General features: G+C 51.7%; 1 protein-coding gene across 7 annotated transcripts in view; it reads right to left on the reverse strand.

Moving 5' to 3' along the window:
• Positions 1–1,489: 1,489 nt before the first annotated feature.
• SLC5A6 (solute carrier family 5 member 6) overlaps positions 1,490–13,622 on the reverse strand; it is a 13,569-nt gene continuing 1,436 nt past the window's right edge. For 6 of the 7 annotated variants that reach the window (XM_023229931.1, XM_023229935.2, XM_023229929.1 and 3 more), the window contains exons 3-17: positions 9,119–9,651; positions 8,736–8,801; positions 8,345–8,396; positions 7,888–7,955; positions 7,228–7,382; positions 6,672–6,812; positions 6,342–6,471; positions 5,664–5,752; positions 5,109–5,221; positions 4,688–4,755; positions 3,888–3,974; positions 3,578–3,759; positions 3,252–3,355; positions 2,893–3,008; positions 1,490–2,478 (exon numbers count right to left, since the gene is read on the reverse strand). In XM_023229931.1, the coding sequence (XP_023085699.1) occupies positions 2,332–2,478; positions 2,893–3,008; positions 3,252–3,355; positions 3,578–3,759; positions 3,888–3,974; positions 4,688–4,755; positions 5,109–5,221; positions 5,664–5,752; positions 6,342–6,471; positions 6,672–6,812; positions 7,228–7,382; positions 7,888–7,955; positions 8,345–8,396; positions 8,736–8,801; positions 9,119–9,511 (1,911 nt within the window). In that variant the 5' untranslated portion in view covers positions 9,512–9,651 and the 3' untranslated portion in view covers positions 1,490–2,331. The remainder of the gene's footprint in view (positions 2,479–2,892; positions 3,009–3,251; positions 3,356–3,577; positions 3,760–3,887; positions 3,975–4,687; positions 4,756–5,108; positions 5,222–5,663; positions 5,753–6,341; positions 6,472–6,671; positions 6,813–7,227; positions 7,383–7,887; positions 7,956–8,344; positions 8,397–8,735; positions 8,802–9,118; positions 9,652–13,622) is intronic. The other variant, XR_002735241.1, reaches the window with a different exon arrangement.

Here is a 13,622-nt window from a genome sequence, read left to right on the forward strand (position 1 = left end):
CTTGAATTTGGGAGTCTGGCATGATAGATTCAATTACATTCCCCAAAAACAATCTATGAAGGAAAAGGGATTTTGTTTTGTTTTGTTTTGTTTTAGAGACAAGGTTTTGCTCTGTTGCCCACGCTGGAGCGCAGTGGTACAATCTTGGCTCACTGCAACCTCAAACTCCTGGGCTTAAGCAATCCTCCCACCTCAGCCTCCCAAGTGGCTGGAACTACAGGCACATGACACCATGCTGGCTAGTTTGTTTGTTTCTGTAGAGACACGCTCTGATTATGTTGCCCAGGCTGGTCTGGAACTCCTGGCCTCAAGCAACCCCCTTGCCTCAGTCTCCCAAAGGAATCTTTTCTAAATAATAATTATAGGCTTCTTATCTTTCCATCACTGAAGTTTTAATTCACAAGACAAAACAAAATAGGCCTGAGTCCAAGGGCCCCTAGTAAAATGTCTCCATATCCTCTTACATAGACTCACTCCTACCCTTCCTAATTCAGCTAATTAAACCCTGGGGGTCATTCTCCCCAGCTCTCCCTGGAACACCACTCAGGCACGTCTGAAATATGTTAGATTCAGTGGACACACCTTTGGCCTGTCAAAGTACCTTCCCAGACAGAAAATAGATCATGACCGGGTATCTAAAGTTCATACTGGAAGGAATGTTTATGTTCAAGACCAGAGCCTTGTGGAATGGAAAAAAAAAAAAAAAAAGGCCAAGGCAGCAGGTTTAAGACCCATTAGGAGCCATTATTGTCATCATGAATATAAATGAGGCCTAGGCAGGTTAGGAGTGGCTAGTGTCTGGGCTCTGGCACAACCGGGCCCTGTTCTTCCACAGGGCTGGCCAGGACAGAAGTGAAAGGGGCTGGGGCGTGACCAAGTGAGCTGGGGTAGAGGTAGAAAAAGGGACACAGAACATCCCAGGCCTGAGCTGCATGGAATGTGAGAGAACAGCTGGAATGTGCTCTAGAAGCCCCGGGAGAAGGCCTCAGTTGAGGCTGAACTCAGATATGCCTGGGACCCGGTCTCTGTTAAGAGACCCCGGAGAGCTTGAGCAGAGCTGATGTGGGCAGCTGGACAGGGCCAGGCAGGGGCAGAGGCCAGGTGTGGGAGGGTGAGCACAGCGTTCTTCACAAGACCATCAAAGTCCAGCTAGAATGTTCCGTTTCTAAAATCAGATGGGAACATTCTTCCTCCAGTTCCAAAAGTAAAAATCTGAGAGCAAAAGGTTCTGGCAAAGGGAAAGTGGGGCCGGAGAAGGGAGTGACTAAGTAAGCCCCAGGGGATGAGAAGCCTTAGGAGAGGGTGTGCATCTTCCACCCTGGTGAGCACAACGCTGTCCCCTGCAGACATGGGGACAGCAGAGACTTGAAGCCGCAGCCCCCCTCCTGAGCACAGGAAGGTGACCTGTACATAGGATGGGACTCCTTATCCTCACCAGGGGATGCAGTGGGGTGGACAAGAGCAGGTGGAAACAGTACAGGAGCCCAAATTCTAGGTCCAATGGTAGTTTTTATTCCCCAGGAATAGATATGTGGGGAAGAAACTCCAAAAGGAAACGGAGCACAGATGACAGAAATGACACCACAGCAGCCTGGCTCCGGAGTCGAGTAGATAGATGGCTGCTCCACAGTGGACCCGGTCATGGCCCTGGTTTCTTGGATCCACATTTGCCCTGTCTCTAAGTGTCCAGCTCAGAGGTGGAGGATGGAGACAGTGAGGCAGAAAACTTGCTTGCTCTACACAAAGGAGACAAATGGACCTTCTATTCCCAGAGGCCCAGGGACACCAAAACCTCCCTCTTCAGAATGGAGGTAGACAGATAAAAATGAGAGGGGCTTAAGTGTCACAGACAATCTGAAAGTAATAACAGGGGCTCACTGTGGCTGGCAGAACTGGTACTGAGATGCGGACTGACTACAGGGGAAGCAGCTTCCAGTTTTACGGTGGAGAGTCAGTCCTGAATTGGGCCCTGGGGCAGTTATAACCAGAGTGCTGTTTCTAGCCACTTACTTCAAAGGACTCTGGCTATGTTGAATCAGAAGCCATTATCTTTTTCCCAGAGGATGCACTTCTATCCCTATTTCTGGCACGATCCTGCTCCCTACGAGCCTCATCCTTTAAAAAACAGATTGGCAAGCGACGAGAGAAATGGTGCCTCACATGCTCGAGATGTGACAGCTTCTCCTGCAGGGAAGAACAAGTTCCTTTGGTATGAGCTAGATCATCCAGACCTGTCCCTGCAGAACACATCAAGACTCATCCCTGTACTACAGGGTGGCCTCTGGCTATGGCCTGGCACAGTGAGGACAGAGGCAGGGTCCTGAGTCAACATCACAGGGAGGTCTCCTGGAGGATGCAGGTGGAGCTGCTCCCCTGATAGGCTGTGTCATCCAGGGCCATGGGCTCCTTGTCGCTGCTGTCCCCCAGCACACCATTCCTCGGCTTCTCAGGAAACACGCCGGTGTCCACGAGGTGGTCCTGCAAACACAGAGCCAAAGGGGTGGAACTGGTGAAGATGGACGACAGGTGGTGACAGGATTCACACAGAAAACATCCCTGCTAGAAGGCAGCCCAGCAAGGCTGGGTGTAGGAGGGAGAATGGGAGGAAAAGAGGCAGAGCACAGCACAGTGGGGAGAGCAGGGCGGGCTGGGGAGGGGAGCTGACCAGCCCAGGCCGGGGCTGAGCTCCCCTGAGCCCTGAGATCCTTCTGCCCCACCAAGGGAGTGCAGCCCTGTGGGTAGAATCTGAGACAGCCGTGTGGGGACCGCCTAGGCTTAGCTGATCCTGAGAGGGGCACCGGGGGCACAGGCAGAGAAAAGGGGTAGAAGGGGTAGAAGAGTCAGTGGCATCTGCAGAGGGATGGGAGGGGTCCCTTGGACATTAGGTGCTACCTGGCCATAGCTCCTGCAGTGCAGCCGCTTCTGCCAGGACAACGGCAAGAGGGCCAGGAGCTTTGGCAACACTGGGTAAATGGTCGCAGGGTTCAGGGACCGGCCTCGCATTCTCCCTGAAGGGAAACATGCTTCTGAGTCTCTGCATGGAACCATCCACAGCAGTGGGCCCCATGTCCTCCCTTGGCCCCCAGATACCCCAGCCCCCACCCACATCCTACATCCCAGTGGAAAAGCCTGACAGCTACTGACACCCAAGAGCTCAGAGGGCAGGAGCCTTTCTCCCTAGACGGTAGAGTCCCTTAGGTCCCTCTGTGAACCCCTCGGTGCTCGTCTGCACCGCGGTCCCACACCCTCACCGGTGAGCAGACTGACAATCAGGCCCACCACAATGACTGTGGTGGAGTTGTGAGCGCTGTACCATAAGTAGGACAAGGAATAGAACCGCCGCAGCCCTGTAGGCCTGGGAAGAGCAGAGGGGAAGACAATGAGCAATTCGTTGGCAGGGCATTCCTTGGGCACCAGTTTCTACTTGCCCGCATGGTCCCAGGGTCTTGGGACCCAATACCCAACATTCCCCTGGAGCCTCTGGTGGCCCATCCCTTAGCAAGACCCCTGTGAAAGCCCTCAAACTCAAAGGAGGGCTTTGAGAGAACAAGGGGAAAGACAGCAAGCCCTGCCTTACTTGGAGACGGTAGTCAAGGGCATCAGTGTGGTTGCAGTGGCAACAGTTAGATTGGTGGGCAGGGAGAAGTTGGACCCATTAGTGGAAGAGGGCGGCATGCTGGAGCCCATGCTGGTCACGATGCTCCCAATGCCGATCCAGAAGGCCATGACAAGTCCAGACAACAGGCCTACAATAGCACCCTGCCGAGACATGGTGCACGCCTATCACAAGGCCAGCCCTGCCAGCCCTCACGTCTCCTGGTGAGAGCCCTGCCAACCCGCAGGCCCATCCTGCTACACATGACTGTGGGTCCAGATGCATCACTCACAGGAGGGTTGGCACACGGAAAGAACATTCCAAGGCAGAAGAGTCCCAGCAGCGGTCCCCCAACCATGCCAAAGATGCTGATTGCTGCCTAGGAGGACCAGGCGAGAAGAAAAGAAAAAAGAACACAGACTCAGAAACGCCCAGACTCACCATAGAGCACAGCCACCCGCCATGGCCTTGGAGCCCCACTCATCAGATCTGTCTCTTCTATGGGAACAATCAGAACTCCAGAAGTTGCTGGGCGGTGGCTCACACCTATCATTCCAGCAGTTTGGGAGGCCAAGGCGGGAGTATCACTTGAGGTCAGGAGTTCGAGACTAGCCTGGCCAACATGGTAAAACCCCATCTCTACTAAAAATACAAAGATTATCCAGACATGCTGGCACATGCCTATAGTCCCTCAGCTACTTGGGAGGCTGAGACAAGAGAATCGCTTGAACCCAGGAGGCGGAGGTTGCAGTCAGCCGAGATCGCACCACTGCAATCCAGCCGGAGCAACAGAATGAGACTCCATCTCAAAAAAAAAAAAAGACTCTAGAGGGCAGGAAAGGCTGATGGGGGGCTGATGGAGAGGGATGTGTTTTGGGTTCTCCTCTGAGGCTCTCTCTTGGCCTACAATATCCCAGGAATGACCCTGGGTCCTCTTGGAAGTCTGTTCACAGTAAAGATGGTCCATCAAAGGGGACTCTCTTACACCTGGCTCCCGGTCATTCCCCTCAATATAGCTGCCCTTCTCAACTTCCTGTTTCGATCAATCCCTTTTCTCCCTTAAAATTGCTTCCTACCCTCTACAGTTATTACCTGCAGCACAGGTCCCATCTGGGAGGAAATATAGGCCATTCCTAGACAAAGTAGCCCATAGCCAAAGGCTGGGGGTAAAGGAGAGGAGAGGAAACAAGAAGGTGTGAGTTAACACAAGCAATGGGATAAAGCAAGGCTCCCTGCGCAGCCAAACTACCATCTCTGTCTCCTTTGACACAAAAGGCATATTACATCATGCTGCAGCTTCCTCCCACCAAGTCCTCACTCCTATGTGACTCAGAGACCTCCCTAGGACATGTCCTGAGTTGTAAACAACCATGCATGCAGGGAAGGTTGTGTGCTTCATTAGGCAAGTGCTGAGCCCCAAATAAAGTGGGTGTTTTAAAGCAGACTGATGACAGTGGTCAGGGTGTAGCTTAGAAAGACCCAGACTGAAGAGATTGAGGAAGCATAACCCCACCGAGGCCTCTGGAAAGCATGATGGCCCGGGCTTCAGAGAACTCAGGGAACCAAGGTCGAATCAGGTCTTCCATCGTAACAGTTGCCAATGAATTAAAAGCAGAGGATATAGTGCTGAAAAAGAAGAGGATGTGGAGTTAAGCGAGGCAAAATTGTCAGCTCTGTGGGACTCTATGGAGGAAATGGTGCCCTAAAGGGGAGATGACAGGTACCACCAAGAAACCTCCTCATAGTTGGACTTGACACCACCTCAGAGCAGGCCTGGAAGGCAAGGACACAGTCCTTTTTTGAATGTGGATATGGGTTTCATTTGAGCAGATCCATTTCTGGTACCATAAAAGAACTCTTAACCAAAACAGGGGTATCTCTTGAGAGAAAATGTGCTCTGGCCTACAAAGGTGAGCTATCCCTTGTCATCCACACAGATGGGACAGATACAGTGAGAGACTCACTGTGACTGAGACTCCCCGCCCGCCACCACCCCGCTCCACCCATCACCTTGTACCCAACAGGGGTCAGGTGCACCAGGTCTGAAGGAAGTGGTCAAAGGGGGTACCTGAGGGAGCCGCTGAAGAGGCAGGCAATGAAGAGCCCTGGCAGGCCCGGCAGGCCCTTCAGGATATCCATCACAAAGTACAGGACGAACTGCAAGCAGAGCGGAGGTGCAGAGCAGTCCTCAGAGAGGGGCCTTCCCAGGGCTGGCTCTGCAGAGAAGCTCCCTTTGCATGTGGCCCAGTGAGTCTACCGAGACTGGGTGCTTTAGAAGGGAAGCCAGGGCCTGGGGCATCTCTGCTGACCCGAGTGTCTACACATTATGTGGAGAGAAAATGGGCTCTGCAGAGGGAATGACACAATTCGCCCGCAGCTCTATTTCTGGCTACCAGTGTAACTTCTGCTTACTGACTACCTCATTGAGTCTGTTTTCTCCTCTGTGAAATGAGGCTGTTAGAGGTTAGGTGAGACCAGGTATGTGACAGCTCCCAGCAGAGCACATGGAGCCCAGTGGGGAGTCAATAAGGGTAGGTCCTCACCCCAGTAGGATGAGCACTGTGGTTAGACGCTAGGGACCAGGATCCTCACATGCTAGATTCCTAGCATCTTAGAGTGGGACGGGATTTTACGATCATTTCCCACCCAGGGTGGGAGTCCTTTCTGCAGTCAGTCCTTTCCTACCTAGACACTCCTGTTGTGGGGCCAGGCCTGCCCTCAAGGGAACAGGACAGGGCCTTCTCACCTGGTCTGGGGCTGCCTGAGCCTGCTGAATGCTCATGGGATACTCCTGGTAATACGTGAACATGACCAGGCCAATGAGGCTGCCCACGCAGAGGGACACCTGCTGGAAGGGGAACACTGCGTAACAGGAGCTGCAAAAGATGTCGGTGCCAGGAGGAGAGCCAGCGTTAACAGACGCCCTCAGGCATGTGCCCCTGACCTCCAGAAAGGAGACCCACATCCTGAACACAGTGGATGTGTATGTACTCTGGCATCCTGCCCCACCCCCATTATCTCTGGGGAACCCCTTCCCCTAGACCTTGCTCCGCTCCCTTCCTGTCCCTGTACTCACAGCACAGCAGCCTTTTCCGTGCGGGAACTGAGGTACCGCTGCACCTGAGCCTGGTTCACCCCGTATAAGGAGAGCATCATGAAGACACCCCCGATGGCCAAGGTCCAGAAGGTGTGCCGCACAAAGGGGTCTGGATTCAACCTGTAACAGACACCACCCAGTCATTGTGCAAAGCCCCAGAGATACAGCCTTCCTGCCCTCTTGGCAACAGGAGTCAGTGACAGGAGAGGAGAGACACCACTGCTAGGGCCAAGGGGATGACTGAAGGCAAGAAGCTGGGTGCACTCAAGAGACAGCACAGCCAGTTAGAGGGAGGCTCCATTCTTCCACCCCAGTCTCGTTCCAGGTACTCATCCCAGGTAACGTCCTGACTCTCCAGAAACACTAGCCGAGCACCTGTAATCACCCTCCATCTCTGCAGGACCAGTTTCCCGCTGTCTGCTGTTGCACCTTAGGCTTCCCAGTTTGCGCTCTGCTTACTATAGCCCTGAGCCCTCTAGGATGGGCTCAGTGCCCAGGCACTGCAGACCCCAGCCAGGAGTAGGGGTATACTTACTCAAACCCAGAGATGCGGCCGTGCTGGGAAGCCACAGCCCACACATGCCCCAAGCCGCCCACCTTGGCCGACCCCACGGTGATAACTGCCAGCTGCCCAAGGAACATGACCACTGTCTGGAACACATCTGTCCAGATGACGGCCTTCAGCCCACCCTGCAAGGAAAGCACAGGAAACCCGCCACAGAGGCCTTCTAAACCCAGCTTGTCCAACCCGCCTTATTGTTGTTCCATTTTGTTTTGTTTTAGGCTTTTTGCAGCCTGAAGCCAGTTTTTAGTTTCTGTCTCTGGTGGTAAGTATAAAAGAGGGATGAGGAAGGGGCTTTACTGACCCAACCAGAAACACAAACTAAGAACCCATGACTATATTCTCCCCCTTGGACACTCCTGAAACCATCCACCCTAAGGACATGCTACCAGGGAGGGAACTCTCCTGCCGTTAGGCACATAATTGCTGTGACCCTGTTGACATCATTCCCATCCCATCCTCTACCTTCATATACCACCCCCACTGCTAAATCCTATCATAAATCTTACCACCCTAGAATTTCACCTATATTCTCACCTATATTCTCAGCTTATCTCTTCTTTTCCTTCTCTTCCCATCTCCCCTCCTTACTTCATCCCTTCTCCTCCCCCCACCAGGGCTTACTACACTTACCAGAGCTGTATAGATGGTACAGACAATGCCTAGGGCCAGCACGGACAGCCACAGATCAAAGCCAGTCACTGTAAGCATAGAAGCCACATTTTTATCCCTGGAAAAGGGTTCCCCAGGGGAGAAGCCCTGGTAGGGCAATCGTGTCATGCCACAGAAATAAAGCATTTGGTCATTAACAATGAAATAAATCATTCACCACAATGGAAAAAATTGTTTGCAGAGCTCCACCAAAAGGTGCTGATTAACCAGTTTGGATAGGCATGGTAATACGTTACTGGCTTTCAATAGAGGTGGACCAAGCCTTCCTCTGGTAGAGACCCACCCAAGGGCCCAAGCAGTGAATTAATTCCCTGTCCAAGGTCAGATTCTTTTCCGCACACGCTCCTCCATCTGCCTCTCCCAAAGGTGCTTTCCTGGCCTGCCATGGCTGAAAGCCGGGGGCGGTGCGACTCCTCACCTGCATTGAGAGCCAGTGACGGAGCATAGAGCACAACTCCCATGTAGATCACCTGTTGCATGTGGAAAACATGTGAGGGGGCGGGAGGAGGGTGGGAAAAGAGAAGAAGAAAGATGGGCCTCAGCGCCAATATGCCCATGGCTTCCCCTCGCCTAGGCTCACTTCCCTCTTCCTTCTCTCAAATTCTGGCTTGCTGCCACCATAGTATCTGTGCCGGAATTAGAAGGCACGGGCAGCAGGATGCCTCTGGGGGCCTCACAGATGCTGACCCTCTAGCAGGAATTTCAGTCCTGCCAGTCTGAGAGCAGGCGAGACTCCAATTCCCGCAGCACACTTGAGTTCAGGTCCCCCAACATGCCCCAGGCTCGGTTTCTAGCCTCATTCTGCTTACCATCTGAAAGATGAAAGTCACAGTTCCACACACTCGAACAGCTTTATTGAATCGAAGCTCCAGGTACTGGGTATACAGAAAAAAGATTTTCCTCCTGACTTCACCCCGACAACTCACACACAACTTCCCTCAGGACGCTCAGGAACATGAGGGAATATCCAACCCATACCCACTCTGAGTCCCACTCGGCACAGCACCCTCCTCTCCAATCCTGCCCCTACTGCTGGTATCACTGAGAAAGAATTATAAACACACAATTGAGTTTTCTGTCCCTTTCATTAGGTGGAGGAGGTCTAGGGTCCCAGGTCCTTCCTATGTCCCTGTCCCTCCTCTCCACCCCAACCCCAGTGTCCCACGTGCTTCTCCCTTCCGTCCCTGCTCACCTCATAGGCACTGGTGAGATGCAGGCGGTAGAAAACGGGGATGAAGATGTGTGCAGGTATGAGCAGCCCCAGAAAGTAGCAGCAGCCCAGGAACCAATACTGGGTCCCAAATCGGTAGATCTCTGACGGCACACCCAGGATGGCCACGGCTGACTGGAAGGTGGCCAGCAGGGACAGTGCCACCGGAAGGCAGCCCATTTTGCGGTTCGCCATCAGCAGCTCACCAACAGTATGCCGGCCCCAGCCACGACAAGCATGGTAGAGCCCAATGGCAAGAGAGAGAACCAGCAGCAGGACGAACACCACGTAGTCCACGAAGGAGAAGGCAGGCATGCTCACGCTTGTGCCCGAGGTTGGGGAAACAGGGGCTGAGGTGCTCACCCCTATACTCATATCCTCACTGTGTCTGTGATCTGCAGCCAGCTGCTGCTCCAGGGCTGTGGGGCAGGGCAGGGGCGGATGGGTGGCTACAATCTGGCTCCCAGCCACAGTCTCACAGTCTTCCTCCACGGAATGATACTGTCCAGGGTGAGCTGCAAAGGAATTAGCTCTTAGTGAGGCCTATCTTGCCTTGGTAGCCATTCACCCTTGGGCCTTGTACATCACATGCCATCAGAAGTGGACCAGTCAGCATAGTGGTAGCCCTTCAAGGTCTGGAGGCCCTGGTATGGGTTTGGTAGGGGACAGAAGTGAGGGAGAAGCATCAAAGTGAGACAGCCAGGAGACAACATAACTTGGCCAGGACCTTTGAGTATGCAGAGCTATGAAATTCAAGAACCTTCTTAGGTCTCCACCCGAGTACCAAAAGAAAAATAAACTCTAGCCTAAGTTTCTTTGCAAAATTTCCTGACCCCACTTGAAGGCACAGACCTAGTCATTACAATACACTAAGCCAGCAGAGCCCAGCCTGGCGCCACAGCCCAGCAGGAAACACAACATGGAGACTAATGGCAGCAGGGCTTCCCCTACTGACCCTGGCCTCAGCCCTCGCTTCCTGAGATCCCCAGTGTCACCCTTCTAACTGATCATCAGTGAGACTGCCTCTGTGGCAGCCACACACTCCATTTCAGGCATCCCCAGGCCAACCACTCCGAACCCCTTTCTTAAGGTTCTCCCCAACACCACTAGATAAGCGCTTGCTGCCACCCACCTCTCAGCCCCTCTACCGGCAACACCACAGTCAACAGCAGATGCAGCAAGAGCAGCTGGATTCAAAAGTGAGAGGGGAAAGGTGAGAGGGCATCATGCTGGAGTCAGGGTTTCAGAGTTACGATTCTCCGTTTTGGAGAGAAGCAACTCAGCCAGGGAGCTGAGAGGCAAAGGGACCAGCCAAAGAGAGTGGTCGCATCCTGCTGGGGACAGACACCTACCTGGAGAAGCAATCCCTGTTCTGAGGCAGAGTTGCCTGGAGCTGCAGGAGCTGAGGATCTGGCTCTATGAGTAGCTGAGGTGAGAGATCAGGAACTGGGGGTGGGGTGAAGCTCAGCAGTCATTTGTTCTGGCCCCTTCAGGGAACCAATCGCTATGTTCCAAATGGCCCTATCACCCTGTGGCCCCCAAACTCCAACTCAGCCCTAGAGGCTCCAGAAGAGGGAAGAGGGAGCTCACATTCAACAGCATTCCTAGATGGATTAGGCTTTCAGCCTAAAGTACTCTTGGCACTCTGTGCGGGAGGGAGTTGGAATGAAGGAACTGAAAAGATGGGAAAGTTGAAAGTTGATTTTCTAACTCCTACACAAGAAATGTTAATCCTCCAAGAATACACCATAATCCTCAGAGAAAGAGGGAAGGGATTGTAATATTTAAAATCTTAAATCTTTGGATACCACTATTACAACCAACCCCCCACCACTGACTGTGGGGAAAAGAAAGAGATCAGCTTGTTACCGTGTCTATATAGAAGGAAGTAGACATAAGAGACTCCATTTAGTTCTGTATTTGAGATGCTGTTAATCTGTGACCCTACCCCCAACTTTGTCCTTGCAAGAGACATGTGCGAAGGTGATTTAAGGTTAAAAGGATATTGGGCTGTGCAGGATGTGTCTTTGTTAAACAAGTACCTGAAAGAAGCTTGATGGTTAAAAATCCTGCCCCTCCCTGGGCAATGGAACATCTCCGGGTAATACCCATTGTGTGCCTTGTTTACTGAGTAAGGAGAAAATGCCTTTAGGAATAAGGTGGGACTTGCTGGAATAAGGTGGGACTTGCTGGAGCAATACTGCTAAAAGGTTTATGGAGATGTCGCATATACATCTCAAGGCACAGCATTTTCCTTTAAACTTATTCATGTTACAAGGATTTTTTCATATGTCTTACTGCCGATTTCCTCCCTACAATAATCCTATTGTCCAACCACTCCCTTATCCTTTTAATGGTAAAGATAATTCTCAATAAATACTAAGGGAACTCAGAGGCCGGTGTCGGCGTGGGTCCTCTGTAAGCTGAGCGCCGGTCCCCTGGGTCCCGCTTTTCTTTCTCTATACTTCGTCTCTGTGTATTATTTCCTTTTCTCAAGTCTCTCGTCCCACCTAACGAGAAGCACCCACAGGTGTGGAGGGGCAGGCTACCCCTTCAACTGACCATTTCACAGATAAACACACTAAGGCTCACAGATGGTTCAAGTGACCTTTCCAAACAAAAGCACAGAGCCTACTATTGTTGGAGTGTAAATTAGAACCCAGGTCTAGGGATTTACCATCCACCCTGTCTGTTCTCCATGCGTATCACATTATCTTCAGAGGCAATCCTCTGGGGTACTTATTGGTATGGGGAAAAAACACCAGAGAATGTCATGTAGTTAGATAGCCTAACATGATAACAGTTAACATTTGTTGAACACCTGCTATGTAACCCAGCAGTGTGTGAGGTGCTTTATAAACATTAGTAATAACACATAATGAAGCTAACGCTTTCAAAACAGCATGTTTCAGGTTAAGACATGAATACTCTACAGTCATCACAAGAAAACTGAGAGATTAAACAACTTCCTCAAAGTTATGCAGCATGGTACAAAACAAGAGAGAAAGAAACAGTGCTGTCTGCAGCTATGACAGGTGTTCACCAATGGCCCTGTCCTCACTATTCCCAGAATCAGGGCAGGAGCAGAGTGTTGTAGTCAGTCATTCACAGGACATAGTTTAGATTTCAACTAATCAAGAGACAGACTAACATAAAGTGTATCTTCTGCTTTTGCCCACTAGGAGAAAGATTAGGCTGTCTTTCGGCTCTCCCACAGTGTGTTCTTGGGCAGACACTGTCTGGCTGGCAAGATATGGCCTCATGCAGACTAAACCTGAACTCTGAACCTCTTGGGGCCAATCAAGAGGGAAAATCAGAGCTGGCAACTCTTGGATCACATGTCTACAAGATTCCCAACAGGCTTAAACTCTGGTTTAACCTAAACATGCCCTGGGCCTTTGCACATTGCAACACCCTGAGTTTTCTCATCGTCCTTGGCAAGTTTTTGCTGCTATGATAGAGATGATGGGAACTACTGGGGAGTAAGAGGAAAGATATCTCCTGTGTGCAAAGAACACAGAACACCATAGGGTTAGTGGTATAGATAGGTAGGTGGCCAGAGACAGGAAAGAAAGTCCCAGTGTAGGAAACAGAGGTGCAGAAATAAAGACACTCTGCTGATGGGACTTCCTGATAAAATTCTATTTGCATGATGTATGGAGAATTCTCATGGATGGCCCGAGGGAGCACCAGGGAAGACAGGAAAAACCTGACCTAGCAACAGACCAGATTCTGAGAACAGATCTATGGTTTTCTAAAAAATCTACGTTGATCCAAACCTATGGGCTTACATTTCTCCAGAAAGAGGGGGGCCAAGAGGAAGAGCTAGCTGTTGTTTCACTACAACTATAACACACTAAGGCACAAACAGCAGATTGTGGGAACGCTCCTTTTTTTTGGAGACGGAGTCTCGCTCTGTCACCCAGGCTGGAGTGCAGTGACACGATCTCGGCTCACTGCAACCTCCGCCTCCTGAGTCCAAGTGATTCTTCTGCCTCAGCCTCCTGAGTAGCTGGGACTACAGGCATGTGCTACCACACCCAGCTAATTTTTTTTTTTTTGTATTTGTAGTAGAGACGGGACTTCACCATATTGGCCAGGCTGATGTCAAACTCCTGACCTCATGATCCATCTGCCTCGGCCTCCCAAAGTGCTGGGATTACAGGCGTGATGTGGGACCCCTTTTAAATACCCAAACTTGGCCGGGCGCGGTGGCTCACGCCTGTAATCCCAGCACTTTGGGAGGCGAGGCGGGCGGATCACGAGGTCAGGAGATCGAGACCATCCTGGCTAACATGGTGAAACCCCGTCTCTACTAAAAATACAAAAAATTAGCCGGGCGCGGTGGCAGGCACCTGTAATCCCAGCTACGCGGGAGGTTGAGGCAGGAGAATGGCGTGAACCCGGAACGCAGAGCTTGCAGTGAGCCGAGATCGTGCCACTGCACTCCAGCCTGGGCAACAAAGTGAGACTCCTTCTCAAAAAA

The sequence above is a fragment of the Piliocolobus tephrosceles genome, chromosome 15, assembly GCF_002776525.5.
Source record: "Piliocolobus tephrosceles isolate RC106 chromosome 15, ASM277652v3, whole genome shotgun sequence".
NCBI lineage: Eukaryota > Metazoa > Chordata > Mammalia > Primates > Cercopithecidae > Piliocolobus > Piliocolobus tephrosceles.